The sequence below is a fragment of the Felis catus genome, chromosome A1, assembly GCF_018350175.1.
Source record: "Felis catus isolate Fca126 chromosome A1, F.catus_Fca126_mat1.0, whole genome shotgun sequence".
NCBI lineage: Eukaryota > Metazoa > Chordata > Mammalia > Carnivora > Felidae > Felis > Felis catus.
In genome coordinates this window covers 20,542,367-20,562,908 of record NC_058368.1, presented here as the reverse complement: position 1 = coordinate 20,562,908, position 20,542 = coordinate 20,542,367, and the positions used below count along the sequence as shown (strand labels likewise).

The following is a 20,542-nucleotide window of genomic DNA, read 5'->3' as shown; positions in this document are numbered from 1 at the left end:
CCAGCAAGTGGTGAAGCCGAGCCTGCCTGACTCTGGGGCCCACACGCTTCCCCTTTCTGTCATACTGCTGTGTGTCCCTAGGCTTCCAACGGGCTGCTTCTGTTTGCTTCTTGGTCTCCAGAAGTGTATGTCCTACATGGATCTTAATATTTTGATCTTCGATGGAAACTGATGCCCTTGGCAATTTTTTTCTTTTAGATTCTTAAGGTACATTCTTTTGCTTTTTCCAGTGTAGTGTCCCCTTATTTTTGTATGTATAGTTGAATAAAGACAGCCGTATAATACAATTAACATTCTCAACTGTGGGACAGAAATTATTCTGGGGGTGCCCGGGTGGCTCAGTCGGTTAAGCGTCCCGTTCTTGATTTCAGCTCAGGTCATGATCTCACGGTTCATGAGACGGAGCCCCGCGTCAGGCTCCGTGCTGACAACGCAAAACCTGCCTGGTTTTGCCCCTCCCCTGCACTCACTCTCTCTCAAAATAAATAAATAAACGTTAAAAAAGAAAAAAACTTATTCTGAGTTTAAACTCCAATTCAGTGTTCCCCTGTTCTAGACAGGCATACCACTCCAAAGCATCAGAATTTCATCATTAAAAAAATTAAAACTAGGACCAGAGATCTGTTTGTGATTGAAGGTAACTCAGGCAGTCCTTGATTTGCAGAAATCTACCTTAAAACACCTTACACATGTAGATGTTAGTAGGCTCCAGGCATTCAGGAAATGGTGGACAGCTCTGCTGAGCTGAGTTTACTGAGTTTACCAGCTATCACTGGTTTTGACTGGCTTTAACAAAAGAGAAGGGATTGAGTCAAATGGATGGATGGACCCCAGATTTTTTTTTTTTTAAGTAGGAGAAGGGATGTTAGACATTAGACCTCATTTTAAAAGTGAAGACCCATGGTATCAGAGAAGGAGATGACTTATCCAGCGTCACCCGTCATAGCTAGTAGACTTCTGTCTCTGAATTCAGTTGGGCGTCCGACTTCGGCTCAGGTCACGATCTCGCGGTCCATGAGTTCGAGCCCCGCGTCGGGCCGTGTGCAGACAGTTTGGAGCCTGGAGCCTGCTTTGGATTCTGTGTCTCCCTCTCTCTCTCTCTCTGTCCCTCCCCACTTGTGCTCTATCTCTGTCTCTCTTTCAAAAGTAAAATAAACATTTAAAAAATAATAAAAAGAAAAAGATGATGAAAAAGATCGGCCCCTCCTTGTTATGCCTAATTTTTCTACCTTGAAGTCACAGCATTCACATACCACAGACCATAGCGACTATTAAAATATATAAAAACAGGGGCGCCTGGGGGCTCAGTCGGTTGAGTGTCCGACTTCGGCTTAGGTCATGATCTCGCGGTCCGTGAGTTGGAGCCCTGTGCCGGGCTCTGTGCTGACAGCTCGGAGCCTGGAGCCTGCTTCGGATTCTGCGTGTCTCTCTCTCTGACCCTTCCCCGCTCGTGCTCTGTCTCTCTCTGTCTCAAAAATAAATAAACGTTAAGAAAAAAAATTTTTGTTTTTTAAATAAAAAAAGAACAAATGACAAAACTGAGGCTGTGAGCTTAAATGAGTCTCTAAGGCCAGCTAGAGCCAGAATTTTAACTCTGGTCAATTTGGTTGTAAAACTATCATAATTGTTACTAATTTTTTTTTTCTTTCACTCTCCATTCTGTTTCTTTCAGAGGATTATATTTGTTATGCCCATGGTCTGGTATCTGATTACATCCCTAGAGAACTCAGTGACGACCTGTGTAAATATTTAAAGTAAGTATCATTCCTCTAAAGTCGTAATTAGGAAGTACCTCGGTGCTTCCTGGTCTCCCAGCAATAGGTTCTTTATGGCTCATCACATCACATCACTATTTTTGATAAGAGAGTATTCTCGACTTACCTCCTGGACCGTGTGGTTTGAAGATAATTTTTAGTGGACACTGGTGGATTGGAACAAATTGATTTGTGGATACTGATTGTGGAAACTTGTGAATGTTAGGACTGGATTTTTGGATTGGTATGATTTTAGAGGGTAAACGGTATTAAAATTGATCCCCGGTTACACTTAACTAATTTGGTTCTTTGTGATGATTTTAAGAGAAATAAAGGTTAGAAGGAAAGAAGAGATGGCATGTGGAATATTCTTGAAAGCTACATGTAAAGGCTTTGTACCATATTTACCGTCATTGGATACTCACCAAATACCTTCATTTTGCCCAGCGCTTGAAGCTGAAAGGATGAAACACAATCTGTGTCAGAGGGCAGAAAACGGGTTTAAGAAGGACCTGATTTGTGTTATGTCCTTCATAAAGATATTTAATATACTATAAAGACTTTACCTTAGGCTGAAAAGAATGTGTTTATTTTCTAGATTTTAGCAACTATTGTTAAGATTTTATGGGTGTGATAATAGCTTTCCCTGATTCTTCTAGTAGCTTTCTCCTCTGATACATAAACATAAAGCGACTTCTTAACAGATGCATAGTTGCTGTTTTTAGCAAATGACTTAGGTCCTACTTTAAAAAACAATCAGTGGGGGCGCCTGGGTGGCTCAGTCGGTTAGGCATCCACCCAACTCTTGGTTTCAGCTCTGGTCATGATCTCATGCATCGGGCTCTGTGCTGTGGCACAGAGTCTGCTTGGGATTCTCTCTCTCTCTCCCCCTCGCTCTCTGCCCCTCCCCAACTCACGCCGTCGCCATCTCTCTCAAAAATAAACTTAAAAAAAAAAAAAAAAAAACAGTGGGAACTGGTTTCTAGTGTAGTTAAAGTGCTTGCAAAGCCTGCTTTCAATCGATAACCCTGTCTTTCTGTTTAATATTTCCCTGGATTTCTCAGTGCCTGTTTGTCTCATTGGAGACCTATGTCTCTGTACTCCCATTATTTTTTAGATTCTTTTCTTTACCCTGAAGTGTTTGAAGATTTGGGGAGAAAGATAGGTCAATTAAACTTCCCTTTAATTGAAGAAAAGTAAAGTTTGTGTGACTTTTTGTCAACAATTAAAATGATTTTCAATTTCATATATGTGCTGCATTCGTCGTTTTTGAAGAAAAAAAAAAATCCTACAATGCCAGAATGCAAATTTCTGGAGGCTAAAGTAAAGCAATTCCATTTCAACAATGAGTTCTAATTTTGTTTTTTAGTTCAGACAGTTTCACTACAAGGAAAATGAAGATTTCTTCATTTAGAGAAATTTCATTCCTTTCACTGAGGCAATTGTACAGTCAGATACATGGAGGTGAAGCTATTCCCTAAAAGTGGGACTTGTAAGTCCTAAGCTGGCCCAGACTCTCTGTTTGCTTGTCTATGAAAAACAATGACTATGATTCTTATTTTTCACTCCTTAGGCTTCCAGAACCTTCAGCTTCATTGCCAAACCCTCCATCAAAGGTAAGGAGCTGTGACTAAGCTATCTTTGGGGCACTTGGAAAAATATTTCATTTTTACCACATAAGTTTAGTTTGTTCTAGCACATTTGAAAGCTTTTTTTTTTTTTAAGTTTATTTATTTTGAGAGGGAGAGAGCACAAGCAGGGGAGGGGCAGAGAGAGAGAGGGAGAGAGAGAATCCTAAGCAGGCTCTGAGCCATCAGTGCAGAGCCCGACACGGGGCTCAAACTCACAAACTGTGAGATGGTGACCTGAGCCGAGATAAGAGTCGGATGCTTAACCGACTAAGCCACCCAGGCACCCCCATTTTAAAGCTTTCTAAATCCACCTTGCATGGACTGATGTTGTATGGATGAAAGATTGTAATGAGCTGTCCATCGGCACTTTTTATTTTTGTAGATTTTACCTGAATGATAAAGTGCTGTGAAAACCAGATAAGAGCTGGTTTTAGCCAGATACCTACATAAAAGTCTTATAGATACGTGACGAAATCTTCTTGAGTCAGCCAGATCCTGTAATTAACTTTATTAATCATCAGGAAGACTCCATGTATAACTTAAACTCACTTTGCCAGATCTAATCGTTACTGGCACAGAGGTGAGCAGAGCATGATTTTTGTAACACAGAGAATCCTTTGAACAAAGATAGCCAAACTTTTTTTTTCCCTCCTCTTGAAATGATCAACGCAACTTCTGTGTTGCACAAAACCCTTCCTCTCCCAGCTGCTCTCCGACCACCACCCGCCGCTCCCCTGCTCCGTGGGCCGCAGCCTGTTTTTGTCTCCCAGATACAGAGAGTAGAGAAGGCAGCCATGAACCACACCTGATGGCACACTGCGGCGTCCCTCCGTCCAGGCCTGATCTCAGACAAGCGAGCACTGCTCAGAGACAGGGAAATAAACACATGCACCAGCTTGTCAGTGAGGCCATTCTCCTGCCAACAGAATAACGGATGCCCTGAGAATGTACAGTGGACACGTCATGGATGTTAAAGCACTTTCTGTCTTCCCGGCCTTCACGATGGCCAACATACTCGGGGTCGTTTTTGTTTGTTTGTTTTGTATCATGTCCTGTTAAAGTGCATCAGTAGTAGCTATGGGCCATTTTCAGCAGATCGTCCGAGGAGGGGCATCCTTTTCTCTGGAGGAATAGCACTGGGCAGAGGTCAGTTGCTAAGGTCATTCTAGGTCAGACCCACACTTCTTCCAGTCTGGTAGTTAATCTCTGACAGTAAGTAGCTCTAGGGGACAGAGACATGATTGCCTTCCTGTAACTAAGGAGATGGGCATATCCGTTTCTCTCTCATATCTCTCCTTCCAAAACCTAAGCATCTTTCTCCCAAATATCCGTCTTCCATAGTAACTTAGAGATCATTCGTGAACAGATCGAAGCCTGTTCTTGAAGCTTTTGGCCTCTGATAGCATCCGGGGTAATGCATTTCATACGTTTGCTTTTAACCCGGTTTTCTGTTTTCCTATTTTAATTTCCAAAATGTAAATCATTTGTGATGTCATTCATCATTTATGATTTAGATCGGAGGTCAGCAGACTTACTCTGCAAAGGCCAGAGAGTGAATACTTGAGGCTTCACGGAGCAGCTGGTTTCTGTCACAACTGCTCAGCCCTGCTGTGGTAGCACAGAGACAGCCACAGACGATTCATAAACGAAGGCGGGCGGCCGTGTTCCAGCCAAACTTCATTTATAAAAACAGGCGGCCGGCAGGGCTTGGCCTGCGGGCGGTTTGCCAAGCCCTGATTTAGATCTCCCAGTCCTGTTTCCCCTAAATCTCAGCCTCATCTCCTGGATTGTTTAGTTGCTTTTTGAGGTCTCCCGGTCTATTGTGTCTTCCTGGGGCTCCGGCGTGCAGAGTGCGAACTGCACTGGATGATGTACCACGGCTTAAACAGGCTTAGGGTAATGTCTTCTGCTAGCTTTCTTGTCTGCGTCCAGGATTTGATTGATTTTTACAGTAATAGAGTTGACCGTTTTCAGGAAATACGTTCCAGTGGCTATTAGGTATCTTTGTCTGTAATGATGGCACGAAGCCTGTCATCCTTAATATGTTTCGCATTATTTTCTTACTATCACATGTTTGCCTGTATTGAAGCCCTGCTTCCACCCGTCGCCCCCTTCCATCCTTTGAATTTATCGCTGGCAGCTGGCAGAGCCGAATGCAGTCAGTAGGTTGGAGACGCTCCTGAGATCCTTGCAGCTCATTTGTAAGAATCAGACCATCCTAGCATGAATCCCTGTGGTACTCTCCTGTTTGCCCCCTCTCTTTCCAGAACTGTACCCGCTTAGTCATACCCTTTGTTACTGTCTTTCTGAGCCCTTTTCTGTTTCTTCTGAAACATCCCTCCAAACCTGTAGTGATTTGGTCTTTTAAATAACAAACATTCAAGTGAGTGTAACAAACTATGACTCTCTCAAGGGTATTCAACGTGAGCTGTGAATAACACAAGAAAATTCCAGGCAGAGCCTTCCACAATCAATTTCTGTTATTGTGAGCACTGACAACTGGTGTCTTGCTTAGCAGTGAGCCATTAAAACACCTGGACAAGTCAGTCATCTGACGAAACATTTTATATTTGTGAAGAAGCACTTTTCATCTTAACCTTTACCTTGAACATTTTTCATTTGACTTCCTTTTCAGTGAAAAGTAAATACGCCCAAGGGTTTATAATGACATCTGTAGAACATTTTGCCACAGAGAAGGAAAGCAAACCACCTTATAACGTTAAGCTTTTTGTAGTTTGCATCCGAGCCTTCATCGTTATTCCCTGCGAGTTCCACTCTCCTGGCTGAAGAGACTTTTCTAGTAAAAATATGCATCACCTAAATACCCCTTACTGATCTTAATTTAAGTAGAAACATGTATTCTTAAGTTCCTTGTATACATACTTTGCTGGTAGGTAGTTCATTCGTGATAAGCTAGTCTTTTTCTTTTGAAGGTTCCCTTCTTAGATTGTGGTGTGCCCAAGAGAAGGTTTTGCCTTATAGATTTCCAGGATGCCCCTGTTTTTTTTTTTTGAGTGTCACATATTATAGATTCCCAGAACCGCTCCCCCTCCCCCGCCCTTGTTTAGAATGAAGTATTTCAAGACCTGTTGTTTTATCCCCTTGGGTTTCATTCATGTGCCAGGGTATCTTTTAGCCCTAGCCCTGCAGTTCTTTGTTTAGCAAAAGCTGGGATATGAAGAGGGAAGCCGGGAACAAATCTGCATTTCCCAGGGAAGAGTCACGTTAGATCTTGTCAACCCAGTATCTCCACAAAGAACCCAAAGATCTATAGAAGACCAGGTTGTGGTCACTGTGCAGTTAGTTCTCTGCGTTAATCATCAAGACTTCCCTGCCCTGTTGTGTGCCTTTTACCTAGTAAATGTGTCACGATTCCTTCTATAATGGGACCATTAAGGCCACAGTCTAGCTCTTGACAAGGTTCTCCCATTCCTTGGTGCACGAGGCTCATGTGGATGATGAAAATATGAGGTAGAGGTGGGCTTGGTTGCACCGGGCCTCATGGAAAGAGCACGTGTTAAGAAACGGAGATCCCAGCCCTTGTCCTCTACTAGGTGGCCTTGATCATTTGTTTAGTCTCTCTGTGCTTCCTTCTGCTGGCTTCATGCTTTGCAAGGTTGTCCTTGTGTGGACAAACTGAGAGAGTTCAGTTGAAAGGAGGTAAGATCATGAAGCTATACAAAAATGGTAACAACAGAATCATGGTGTGCCTTCTTCCTCAGTGGACGTTACACCAGCCCAGATGGTGAACGCAGTGGGGGTTCTGGCTGGACACCTGGCCCCCTTAAAGGAAATTCTTGTCTTTGACCCCTGTGCCTGCCTTCACCCCGTTAGACTGTCCTGGAAGTCAGCAGTCACCTAGATGCCTCCTGGTCCTGGTACATACAAAATATGTGATCAGTACCACTAGACTGCCCAAGGAGCTGGGTCGTGGGCTCACCTGATCATATCCCCCCATCACCAAGGCTGCTTTTCAGAAGGGACGTGTGGCTTCATTCCCCAGACAGTTGGCAAAATGCAAAGTAAAGCCCTTTGCCGGGTCTGTTGTTCCATTTGGCCTTGATGTGGGTCCAGATTGGCCCTGTTGTTTTCTTAAAAATGGAGTGATGTGTCGAGGTGACATTTTATACCACTTTACTGCTCTAACATTGCAGAAAGTAAAGTTATCTGATGAGCCTGTAGAAGCAAAAGAAGATTACACTAAGTTTAACAGGAAAGATTGGAAGACTGAAAAGGTATGTGTGTCCAGCTGTAGTGGCATATTCTTGGATCCCGTAGGTGATCCTGCATGAGGACACGTAGGAACAATTACATGCTTGATGGTGATTTTACAGTTTTAACCATGAAGAATTGTTAACTTGCATTTCTGCGACTCAGTAATTCAAAATTGTGAATGGCAATGGATATGGCAAGTCAAGAAGACTTGGGAGGCACGAAGGCAATATGCTTAGCCAGAGTGTGCCTACCCTTTGCTCTATATTAAGAGTAGGGGGGCACAAAGAGAGGGGGCCTCCACAGGTCATTTTTTGTCAACTCTACTGCCTGGAAGCTTCCCGGAACTTATGACGAGGACCGTAATTACTAATATGAAATAGGGTACAAATAATTTTCTAATCTGTGTTTATCCTTTTCATTTGATTTTTTAACAGCTTTAAGTTTTTCTGAGGATTAAATAATAGGAATTGTTTCTTCTTGTGATTTTCTCATTATTTTTATGCTTAAAAAGACCTTGCCCAATCCAAGATAAATTAACTTCCACTTGGATTTTAACATTTAACCCCCCCCCCACCTTAGAGCTTAATGGGTTTTTTTATAATTTTCTTCTTTGATCTATACATAATTCATCTGGGCATGTGACGTCAGGGGAAAATCCAGGTTGAGATCTGGCAAGACAGCTGGTCACCTCAATGGCTTCTGTAAGCAGGGAAGTTTTGGCATTCTCTGTGAGAACTGCTTCTGCCCCACCCTTGGAACTGCTGCTTTCTGTTGTATCTATTTGGGCACCGCCCCAGGGAAATGAGGGGCTGGACCCGGCTGTCTGTTAAAAACAGGGGATAACTTGTCTCGAAGAGACTGCCACTTTTCACCATCCCGTGAGAAAATAAGCCTTCTAAAATAGAAGTACAGAACGTGAGAAGCAAGGTTTCAGGGATCAGACACCGTGCCCTTAAAAGGTTCTCTGTCAATGACTATCTCACAGTTCACAGGGAGACACAGGAATTTTTTTCCTTCGCTGCTTCCCATCGCGTATGCTTCTGCTGAGAAGTTATGATGCACTGAAGGAAACTCGGCTACTATTTACCTCCTGTTAGTGCCCGTTCCAGGATGTGGCAACAAACCAAAACAAAACATACAGTGACCATAAAGAGATAGAAATTTAAAAGGCAGAGTCACTTGAAGTCACCTTTTTGAAAAGTTCTTAGTTGGAGGAATCCCAGGGCAGTGGTCCTGCTGGTCCGGGATGCTCTGCAGTACAGGTTATCTTTTGAATATTATAGTGTTGGCCTTGGTTTCCCGGAGAGCCTATGAATAAACTCGAACAGTAAATTGTTGTGAATTATTCATTGTGCTGTAATACCAGGCTGTAATTCCTCCTCTGACAACCGCAGCCTATGTCAGTTCCTTTGTTGGTGTTATTGCACTGAAAACACCCTCCAGAATTACTCCCCTAAAGTAAACCATTGGTTGCAACATTCCCCTCCTTAGAAGGCGGCCGTTTTGCGTCCTGGTTCTTTTAACGTATTTTGTGTCTTAGGTCTGAATTCTGAATAGAAATCAGAACTTAAAAAAAAAATTATCATTCCCTTATGAAGCACGTTACCAGCAAATACTTCTCTTAATGAACCTTGAGACATGCGTGGTCTTGTTTGATTTGCATGTATGATTCATAAACGTTACATTTGTAACAATTGTTCTCTTATTTTCCTTAACAGAAAAATAACAAAATGACCGCAGCTCAGAAGGCTTTGGCTAAAGTTGACAAGAGTGGAATGAAAAGTATTGATTCCTTTTTCGCTGCAAAAAATAAAAAAAAAATTGAAAAGACTTGAAACTTTGAAACTGAAATCTAGCAAAAAATATTCGCCTCTTCCAGGTTCCGTTTTTGTCCTTCCTCCATGCCACTCTACCTCCTGACCCTTAATTACCACCTTTTGAAAAAATAAAACAAAAAAACTTTTTTAAAATGAGGGCAATTTTCAGAGTCGAACATTTCTTGGCATTTGATTTTTGTGTTTCTGAACAAAATGTGGGAAAGTAATTGGGTAACTTCATGGCCTGTGGCCTTCAGAGTCTTGTCTGACATCATGAAAAGTCATCAAGTGAACAGAGCTGATCTGTAGCTAGCCTCACAGTTTCCTCAATAAATGAACATGTGACCATATTTGAGTGTATGCCTGTAATTTTGCACAACTTTGCCACATGGTACCTGTAGCAATCTGGTTTTCAGGGTACCAAGAGAATTCAGATAACAGCTGTCAGAAACTACTAGTTTTCTAAAAGCCTTTAGTTTTTGGTAAATCTTTTGTTTAACACTGTCTGTTTTATGAGTACCTGTTCTTTGCAGAAAATAGAGAAAAGTATAAAATTAAAACTCGAATCTCCCACCTTGACACTGGCTGGAGATAATATGGCATGTGTTTTTATAAGAATAATTTTTTAAGGAATCGTAGTAGTAATTTTATAATCTTTTTCCTTGACAACATAATTTCGTGAGCATTTTCCCAGGCTGCCAAAGTATTTTTCATAAATATGCTTTTTAAATGATGGTCATTTTAGGGGCGCCTGGGTGGCTCAGTCGGTTAAGCGGCCAACTTCGGCTCAGGTCGTGATCTCGCGGTCCGTGAGTTCGAGCCCCGCGTCGGGCTCTGTGCTGACAGCTCAGAGCCTGGAGCCTGTTTCAGATTCTGTGTCTCCCTCTCTCTGACCCTCCCCTGTTCATGCTCTGTCTCTCCCTGTCTCAAAAATAAATAAAACATTAAAAAAAAATTTTTTTTAAATGATGGTCATTTTAAATTATTTGGATACTTGATTAGTTCATGACCATGACATTTAGATTACTTACACTGTTTCACTGTTTGAAGAATTACATTATAAGTAAATATTTGTCCAAGCCTTTATTTATTTTTTTATTTTTTTAATGTTTATTTACTTATTTTTTTTTAATTTTTTTTTTCAACGTTTATTTATTTTTGGGACAGAGAGAGACAGAGCATGAACGGGGGAGGGGCAGAGAGAGAGGGAGACACAGAATCGGAAACAGGCTCTAGGCTCTGAGCCATCAGCCCAGAGCCTGACGCGGGGCTCAAACTCACGGACCGCGAGATCGTGACCTGGCTGAAATCGGACACTTAACCGACTGCGCCACCCAGGCGCCCCTATTTACTTATTTTTGAGAGAGAGCAAGAGCAAGAGAGAGCAGGCGAGAGAGAGAATAAGCGGGGGTGGGGGGAGGGGGAGCAAAGAGGAAGGGAGACACAGAATCCGAAGTGGGCTCCAGGCTCTGTGAGCTGTCAGCACAGAGCCCGAAGAGGGTCTTAAACTCACGGACTGCAAGATCATGACCGGAGCCGAAGTCAGATGCTCAACTGATTAAGCCAGCCGGGTGCCCTTTGTTCAAAACGTTTAGTTCTCCCTTAGAATGGATTTTTAGATGTGGGCTTCACAGTTTATAACTAAACTTTCCAAATACATACTTACGGGAAGATCTTTCACAGAAAGTGTATGGGATCTTGTACTGTATCATATGGTAGTATCAGTTCTTGTCTTATTCATGCCACCTGGTTAGCTTTGAATGTTATCTTTGCAAATAAGTGGGGAAAAAGGCATTTTATTGTGGTTTTAATTCACATTTCCCTAATTAGTAATAATATTTAATATTTTTTCACATTTCCTTCACCATTTGTCATCTTATAGAGAATTGCCTGATTATGTCCTCTGTTAAATTGTTGGAGTGTCGGGGCGCCTGGGTGGCTCAGTTGGTTAAGCGGCTGACTTTAGCTCAGGTCATGATCTCGCTGTCCGTGAGTTCGAGCCCCACGTCGGGCTCTGTGCTGACGGCTCAGAGCCTGGAGCCTGCGTCAGATTCTGTGTCTCCCTCTCTCTGACCCTCCCCTGTTCATGCTCTGTCTCTCACTGTCTCAAAAATAAATAAACATTAAAAAAAATTTTTTTTTAATTGTTGGAGTGTCAGTATTTTTCTTATGGACCCTAAAGATATTCTATAACTTAAAGACATTCTTGTTTGTCCACTATATTCATTGTTAATTTTTTTCTTGACCTGTAAATTGTCTTTAATTTTGTGTATGACTTTTTTGTCATGCAGATGGTTTTGGTTTTTAAGTAGACGTGTGTGTGTGTGTGTGTGTGTGTGTGTGTGTGTGTATAAACTTTTCCTTTATATTGATGTTATACTTAGAAGGATGTTTCCCTTTGCAGGAAGGTTAACCACTTATTTTCTTCTAATTTTTCAATAATTAATTTTTTGTTTTATATTTAATTACTTAAATCATCTACAGAATTTGTGTTTAAATGTGCTGTGAGACAAAGTTCTAATTTAATTGTTTTCTCACCTGTTTATTTTTCCATTGGATCTGTTGGATTATCTTGTCAGGTTCTAAGAATAAGCTCCAATGAGATTTCTATTGAGATGTTGTTAAATCAGTAATATTTGGAGACAAACAGATGTGTTTATAAAATTCATTGTTGTTATTCAGGCATGTAGTAGTTTTACGTATTTCCTAAAATCCTAACTGTACCTTTCACTAACATTTGGTTCTCCATCTCCATATAGGTTCTAGATATTTCTCTTAAGGCATATCTCTAAGGTATTTTTGTTGCTATTAATGAAATCTTTTTTTTTTTTTCCTTTAGTTAGATCTTCTAACTGGCTATTTTCTGGCAAAGTTTTACAGTTTTACATATTTATCTTTTAAATGACCAATTTACTAAACTATTAATTTAAATATTTTTATTATATTCATATTGGGGTTTTGATGCATAAGATACGTATCTTCAAAAAATTGTGTGTAACTCTAATTATTATATCTCTTATATCTTTTATGTCCTTTTACATGGGTTAATACCTGGAACAGTTAAAGTGTAATAATGGTAGTCATTCTAATTTGTGATTTGATTAATGTACGTTTCCATTAATTCTGACACTAGCTGTAGTTAATATAAGGAATGTCTATTTTTGAAATTTCCTTTCATACTTAGTTTCCTTAAAGTTTTAATTAGTAATTGGTGTTGGCTGTTATCGTATCTTTCTGGCATCTCTTGAGATGACAAGAGAGTTTTTATCACTATTGAACTGTACTTGAGTTCCTACCATAAATTCCACCTGACATTAGATAAAGAATACCATAGTGTATGCTTTCTATGTGGGTTAGCCATGTCAGTTTGTTTTTCTGGGCTTTTACTTAGAATTTTTGCATCTGTATTCAAAAGTAATATTGCTGTTATGTTTAGCGTTAGAATTATGCCACCTTTCCTTATTGACCAATGTTCTGGAAGGAATAATTTTGCATAGGAATATTCTAGTATTGAAACATATTAAAGAAAACGTTTGATAAAACCAGCTAGCACTGAGACTTCTTTTTCATTGTTGTTACAGTCTTTAATCTGGAAGAACTTCCCACCTTTTCTTTGTCTTACTTGATCTTGACATTATTGAATACAGGCCATTACTTGGTAGAATGTTCTGTACTTTGAGTTTGCCTAATGTTTCCTCTTGATTAGATTTGAATGATACCTAATGGGCACCCACGGAGGTGATGATGTGTCTTTCTCATTGCACCATATCAGGAGTCACAGTGTGACCCAATACCAATGATGTTCACCTAGATTAAGGTGGTGGTAAACTTTGATACAGGTTTATCCACTGTAGAGTTAATGTTTTTTTCTTTATAATTAATAGATAATTTACAGATAAATACTCTGGGATTTTTAACTATACTATTCCTCATCAAACATTCGCCCACAAGGTTTAGAATTGACTGGTGATTTTTCTAACTCCTTCATTTCTTCTATATTTATTTCTTTTTATTTAGCTGGCATTTTAAAAATAAGGAATAGCTTTCCCTTCTCTACTTATTTTTCATCTATGAATTTATATCAGTATGGACTTGTAGATTTTTTACTTTGCCCACTGTGTTATATTAAATTATTTTGTTGTTCATATTGTCCCAGAAGGGCCAGTGGGAGCCCCTTCTAGCTGGCCTCTGTATCTTCTTGGTGTGTTTCTATTATTCTTTAATACTTCCTTTCTTCTTCTGTGACAGTTTATTCCAGGCTCTGGTACTCCTTCTGCCCAAGCCATGAATCGGCCTTTTTCCTAAAAATCCAGGGTTCCTTATCATGGAGAATGGTATTTAGAAACCAAAATCTAGGCACAAAATGTGCTCATTGCTTCTATCAATCGATGTGCATGGTTTTTGTGGATTTCTCTCCTACCCCCAGTTCACCAAGAGTTTTGATCAGGAATGGATATTGAATTTTGCCACATTTTTTTTCCTAATTTATTGAGATGATCATGTAGTTTTCCTTTAATAGAGGAATATCTCTTAATATGTGAAGTATAATGATTGATTTTGGAAAATTAAAATATCATTAAATTCCTGGGAAAAACCCTACTTGGTTTATAGTGTATTCTTCTTTTCACATACAGTATTGTGTTTTACTTCCTAATATTTTGTAAAGGATTTTTGTATCTCTGTTCATGAAGGATGTTGGTCTGTGGTTTTCCTTACTTGTAATAATTCTGTCTAGTTTTAGTGTCAGAGTAAAACTGACCTTAGAAAATAAATTGAGAAATATCCTCTCATCACCTATTTTCTGAAAGAGTTTATATGAGATTAGTAATTGTTGCTTCCTTTTATGTTGGACAGAATTCACCAAATGAAGCCATTTGGGCCTGGAATTTTCTTTCTGGGGAAATTTTTAATTACTAATTCAATTTCTGTAATAGATAGAGAGCTATCCTAATTTTCTTCTGTGTGTGTGCACCAGTTTAAGTAATTTCTGTCTTTCAAAGAAATATGTGTTTCATCTGTATTGTCAAGTTTATTGACATAAGTTGTTTCTCATATTTTTATTATCTCTTTTATATCTGTGGATCTGTAGTGATTTTCTTTTTTCATACCTGATTGGTCGTGTCTTTTTTTGTTTTTGTTTTTGTTTTGTTTTGGTTTTTTTGGTTGATCCAACTAAAAACTTTTTAACTTCTTTGATCCCTCCAAAGATTCATTGTCTTGTGGCTTGTGTGATTTCTGATGAGACATCTGTGATAATTTTTGTATTTCCTCTAGCTTATATAAAGTGTGTTCCCTTTCCTCCCTGGCTTCTTTTAAGATTTTTCTTTATTGTTAGTTTTCAGCAAGTTGATTATGATGTGTTCATGTGGGTTTCTTTGTGCTAACTTGTCTGTGGGCCTATCGAGCTTCTTGAATCTTTGAATTTGTGATTTTTTATCAAATTTGGAAAATTTCTGGTCAGTGTTTCTTTAAATATTTTCCTGCTTTTTTTTTTTTTCTTCTCACCCCCTCAGCTTCTAGGACTTCTATCTACACGTATGTTAGACCACTTGATAATAGCCCACCAGTGCTCTCACTGAGTTTCTGGATTTTGTTTTATGTTCCATTTTAGACAGTTCTCCCATTGTGTTTTCAAGTTTACTTTATCTTATTCTGTGTCATCTTCCATTAACCTCAGCTAGTAAATTTTTATTTCAAATATGGTAATTTTCAGTTCTGGATTCTCCATTTGGTTCTTTTTTATGTCTTTCCATTTCTCTTCTCAAATATTTCATTATAGTTACAATAGTTGCTTAAATGTCCCTGTCTACGGGTTGCATCATCTCTGTCACTTCGGGGTCTCTTTCTCTTTCTTTTTTTCTTTACTTTTTAATTTTGGAATGATTTTAAATATATAGAGAAGTTGCAAAAGCAATAGAGTTTACATATACTTTTCACCCAGCTTCCTCTAATGTCAACACCTTATGTAAACATAGTATAATGATCAAACCCAGGAAATTTACAATAATGCAATAGTATTAACTGATTTACCACCTTATTTGAGTTTCACCTATTTTTACATTAACGTTTTAAGTTTATTTATTTTGAGAGAGAGACAGAGTGAGCAGGGGAGGGGCAGAGAGAGAGGGAGAAAGAGAATCCCCAGCAGGCTCTGTGCTTTCAGCATAGAGCCTGACGCAGGGCTTGAACTCATGAACTGCAAGACCATGACCTGAGCCAGAACCAAGAGTCAGACGCTTAACCGACTGACACTCCACGGCTCCCTAGGCGCCCCTCTACTCCAGAATCTAATCCACCATCACACATTGCATTTAGTTGCCCTGTCTCCTCTGATTTTTCTAGCATGTGAGTCTCTCAATCTTCCTTTGTCTTTCAATGACTTTGACAACTCTGAGAATACTGGTCAGTTATTTTGTAAAAATGCCCCTCAGTTTTTGAAACTATGCTAATATCCTGTTTTTCATGTGATCATTTCATAATACTAAGAACTGATTATTCTAATAACCACGCACACTGTATAGCATTTATGTATTTCTGCTGTTCTGAGCACTTTACATATAATAACTCCTTGAATCCCCACAACAGCTACAGTCGTAGGGCAGGGTGACATAGGAGCCAGGATAGTGACGTCTAACCCAAAGAGCTTACTTAAATCTCTTGGTCCTTTGCTTCTGTTACTTAACGTTATTTATCTTTTTTGATTCATGTGCTGAGTTCGGGGTGAGCTTCAAAAACTTCTGCAAACTATAAAACCACTTAGGTACTTACACAAGAGCCTCCGTTTTCACCAAACCATACATAATTCTGAAGCGGATCTCAGAATTACCAGCGTTCTTTTCTTTTTTATGTCTGGTTTATCTTCGATTTAAATGTTCCCTGTACCCCGGCTCTCAGGCTCTCTCGTCTTTCGAGGCTTATACTTCCCTGGTCCTGCGTTCCCGAGGAGATTCTCCTCCATCCACTTTAATGTGGATGTCAAGTGGATCGTGTTGTGTTAGTTCGGGTGTGTTTCTCGTGTGCTGTGCCCATTCCCAGGATCATGTTTCTCTCATGAGGAGACTTAGCAAGACCCGAAGGCAATTTGGAAGTGAGAAGCTAAAAAGCATCCCTTTACTTACCCAATGTACAGTGTTGCTTTTGTTATGTGCGAACTTATGACACTAACAGGAAACAGATATCTGAATCTGTAAAAATGTAATAAAGTGAAAAGTGACCAACAACCACCGTGTTTCCAACTAAACTAAAAAGTTTTAAAAAGTAAGAATAATTGGTCTAAAAAGACCGGTTAATTTACAGTAGCTGGATTATACTGTCCCTGGAACCTGCCTTAACTCTGTGGGCCCGGGAGCAAATCACTAGCTTTGCTGGCCCACAGCCGTGTGTTCCCTGTGAAATGAGTGTCGATCAGTGAGTCCTTTTATGTCCTTCCCTGCAGTTGCTGCTGGGTGGGGAGCCTCAGCTCCTATATACCCAGGAGAAAAATGCTTCAGAGTTAGTATCCATCCACTACTTAGCATGCATCAGGCACTCCTCTGAGTTCTTTAAGTGGATTATCTTACCTGTTTGACTGGAAGAAAGTCCGAAGGAAACCTGCCAACATGCTCGTTCTGGCTCTTGCGGTGTCCCTGGTATAGACTTGTCTCTTTTCTTCATTTTCCTTAGATTACATTACCTTGCAGCGAAAAAAAACCGTGAAGAACACCATTTGGGGGAAGTAATAACAAAGGCTCACCAAGTGCTCAGCAGATGTTAAGCACTTTTCACGTGGATTTATGTGATTGATCCTTCCAGAAACCGTAGGGCACAATTGGTTATTATTTCCCCCATTTTACAGTTGGAAAAGCGAAGTTCACCTTATGTGCCTGAGGTCACTCGGCTGATAAAGAGCTGAGCCAGAAGCTCACCTCAGGACCCTGACTCCCAGACCAAACTCCCTCTCTCCAGAGGAACTGACTTCCGTCACACTCTAGGAAGTCATGCCATCACTAGATTTGAAAGACAGTCTCCTCACATGGTTAGGACGGACTTCCTCCGTTATTAAAGGTGATGGAACTTGCTAGACGCCGTGTATCACATACGTCCTCCCACAAGCCCTCTCTCCAGGACTAATGCAAGCTCTGGAGAGCTCCAGAGTCAGCTGCATTGAAGAGTCAAACCTCTCTGTAGAAGACAAAGAGCTCCTGGACCAGGAAGGGAGGTGTACTGGTATTTTCTTAGTGTCCTTAGAGGATGGCCACAGGCTTTGACTCATCTGAATAATGGGAAGAAGCGATCAGGCTTATACACCTTTCATACGCTGGTGTTTACACACTGCTCAGGGTCATTAGACTGACAGAGCGGTTTCCTACCTTGTGTTTGAATAGCCCTTTATGGTTTCCGCAGCCACCGCTTCTCAGTAGCTGCACTGATCCTTACAACAACCCTCTGACGTAGACCAGAAAGGGAGGGTGTCCCTGTTCCATGTTGGTCACGGTGGGTGGCACAGACTGAGAGTGGCTGAGCCCACCGCTGCCCTTTTACCCTCCGGCCCAGGCCTCTTTCCTTGCAGCCTACCTCAAAGGTACCTTACTCATACCGTTGTGTGTGTAGCTTTATGGCCGTTTCTCCTTCACTAGTCTGTTTTAATTGTGAGTTTTATCTTAAGGAAGGGACACTCAGATTTCCTGGGCTTCATCTTCTTGCCGTATTCAAAACGGGTTCTGCAGGTCCGTGCATCCTCAGCAGTGGTGAGCCAGAATTTAAGGAAAGCCTCTACTTAGCTGGTGCCTCTGCACGTCAGATCTTCAATTCAGCCTCAGCATTTTAGCGTTTCCTGTACTTTGCTTAATAAATGTTATTTTGATGGCCTCCCGTTAGTCAAGCCCGTGTGAGAGGGAGGAAAAACACCGTATGTGATTTATAGAGGAATCGACTTCTTTACACATGTTAGAAGAGGTGTTACCTTACACGTGTATTTGAATCAGAAGATGTGTAAAGTTAAAGTTAGTCGTGGTATTTGCTCTTTGAAAAGAGAAAAAAGCCAAGGGACAAGCGCAGATTCATTTATTCCTTTAAAAACATATACCGAGCACCTGCTACACGCCAAATGTCCCGGGCGCTGGAAATGCTGTTGTCAACGTGGCCAACAAAAAACACCTGCCTTCAAGTTTCTGGTCTGCGAGCAGAGAGGTGGGCATGTCATGTGGTGCCAGGGCTATGGCAGAAGGGGAAGGGAGGGTGATAGTCCTGGGGAGGCAGGTGCTTAGGGAAGGTCATCCCCCACTATGGCACGGAGATCTGATTTCCATTAACTTAAAAAAAAATCCGCTCCAGAATAAATGATGTTTGAACTTGGACACGGAAAACAGCGGATCGTAATTACACGTGTTCAGAGTCAAGTCTTCTTTAGGGACGACAACTTCCGCCAACAAGTCTATAGATACCTATTTTTTATACACTGGGGTCCACATAAGGCCTCCCACTGTCTCATAAAAGGATCTGCGTTTAACAAAAAAGAAAGGAAAAGGCAAAGAGTAGAAAGGATTTAAGAATCATTCATCGTAGAACCTTGTTTTCATAGGTTTCTTATATTTTTTTTGGTAAAATGATGGTGTCCATTCCATAAATTCGGGTGAACTGAAGATTTCGTCTTTCACTCCATTTGAACAGTGGAAAGAAAATACGCTTCCTCCCCACCCGTGCTCCTGGAGGAGACTAATACTAGCTCCAGAAGGAGCTTGGGGATGGAGGCTGGCCACGACGGGAGCCCTGGCCCTTACCTGAGGTCTTCCCTCAGAAGCAGAAGTTTAACCGCTGCTGTTTCTCAGAACTAGAACAGCCCGCCTCGCTTTTCTGTTCTAGAAGGTGCAGATAGTGCTGGGGGTGTCAGATGACTGCTTCTCCTCGGCGGAATACAACATATGTTTTCCTTTTCTCTCTAGGTGGCAGCACAAAGACAGAGAAGGGACAAGTGACAGCCGTTCCACTCAAAGCTTGGCTGCTTCTTCTAGAACTTCAGATACTCTCAAAGGGCTAAGACTGTTTCTTCTGCGCCTCCTGGAAATTCTCCAAATGCCAAAAGGTGTATTTTATTTTATTTTTTTAATATTTTTTTTTCAACGTTTATTTATTTTTGGGACAGAGAGAGACAGAGCATGAACGGGGGAGGGGCAGAGAGAGAGGGAGACACGGAATCGGAAACAGGCTCCAGGCTCTGAGCCATCAGCCCAGAGCCCGACGCGGGGCTCGAACTCACGGACCGCGAGATCGTGACCCGGCTGAAGTCGGACGCTTAACCGAGTGCGCCACCCAGGCGCCCCCAAAAGGTGTATTTTAAAGAACTACCCACTGATGATTCATTTCTTCTTTGCTACCGCCCGTCCATTGGTTAATGGCATGCCACCCTGGAGGCAATTCCGTCCCTGGAACTTGAGAGCAGCCTCTGGGTGTGAATCCGCCTGGGGTCTGAGGAGCTCCAGCCACACCGCCCCTCTGCCCGCAGCCTGTCTTCTCTTCCACAGCCTCGTGCTTCTGATTTCAAAGCAGTGGGAGGAGAAGGCTCTTTGTGAGATTGGGGTCCTTTCGAAAACCTGACCGTGCTGGCCTAGAAGTAATGCCTCCCTGGGGCCAGGTGAATGTGTTTTAGGGATGTGTGTGCCGACCATAAGTACTTGATTTCCGCACACTAAAAGCTCTGTTGAACCAAGTTTCTACCCTTACTTAAAAAAGAAAGAAGGGGAGGGGAGGGGAGGGAAAGCCTGACTTTTCTTTACTCTTTATTAATTTGTCAGCTCCTTCTAATTCAACGTGGTAGCTGAACACGGGTATCGTATGACCTGCTGGAGTTATAAACATTGACATTTTTAAAAGAAGCCTAGTATGTGTGTTATTACTATTTTTAAAAGTGAGGACCTAAGACATGGGGGAAAGTGGCAAGTACCTGCCAGAAAATTTCATGGGGAAATCGATGCACAGTGAGTATGCTGTAGGGGGCAGTGGAGGGATTTGTGCAAAGACATCCAGGGATTTGAGCGGGCTCGTCCATCGGACACACAAGGGGAGCAGAGTAGAAGCCACTCGGTGATCTTCCTGCATTCAGACAGGACCCCGAACCTCTTCTTGAAATAGCTTTGTTTCTGATTCTCTA

At 41.3% G+C, this 20,542-nt stretch overlaps 1 protein-coding gene across 4 annotated transcripts in view; it reads left to right on the top strand.

Moving 5' to 3' along the window:
- RNASEH2B (ribonuclease H2 subunit B) overlaps positions 1 to 19,533 on the top strand; it is a 68,050-nt gene extending 48,517 nt beyond the window's left edge. For 2 of the 4 annotated variants that reach the window (XM_023251282.2, XM_019826097.3), the window contains exons 8-11: positions 1,673 to 1,754; positions 3,328 to 3,370; positions 7,540 to 7,620; positions 9,319 to 9,767. In XM_023251282.2, coding sequence (XP_023107050.2) covers positions 1,673 to 1,754; positions 3,328 to 3,370; positions 7,540 to 7,620; positions 9,319 to 9,435 — 323 coding nt within the window. In that variant the 3' untranslated portion in view covers positions 9,436 to 9,767. Of the gene's footprint in view, positions 1 to 1,672; positions 1,755 to 3,327; positions 3,371 to 7,539; positions 7,621 to 9,318; positions 9,768 to 19,337 lie in introns of those variants that run through there. The other 2 variants (XM_045052622.1, XM_045052620.1) reach the window with 2 other exon arrangements.
- Positions 19,534 to 20,542: the final 1,009 nt, after the last annotated feature.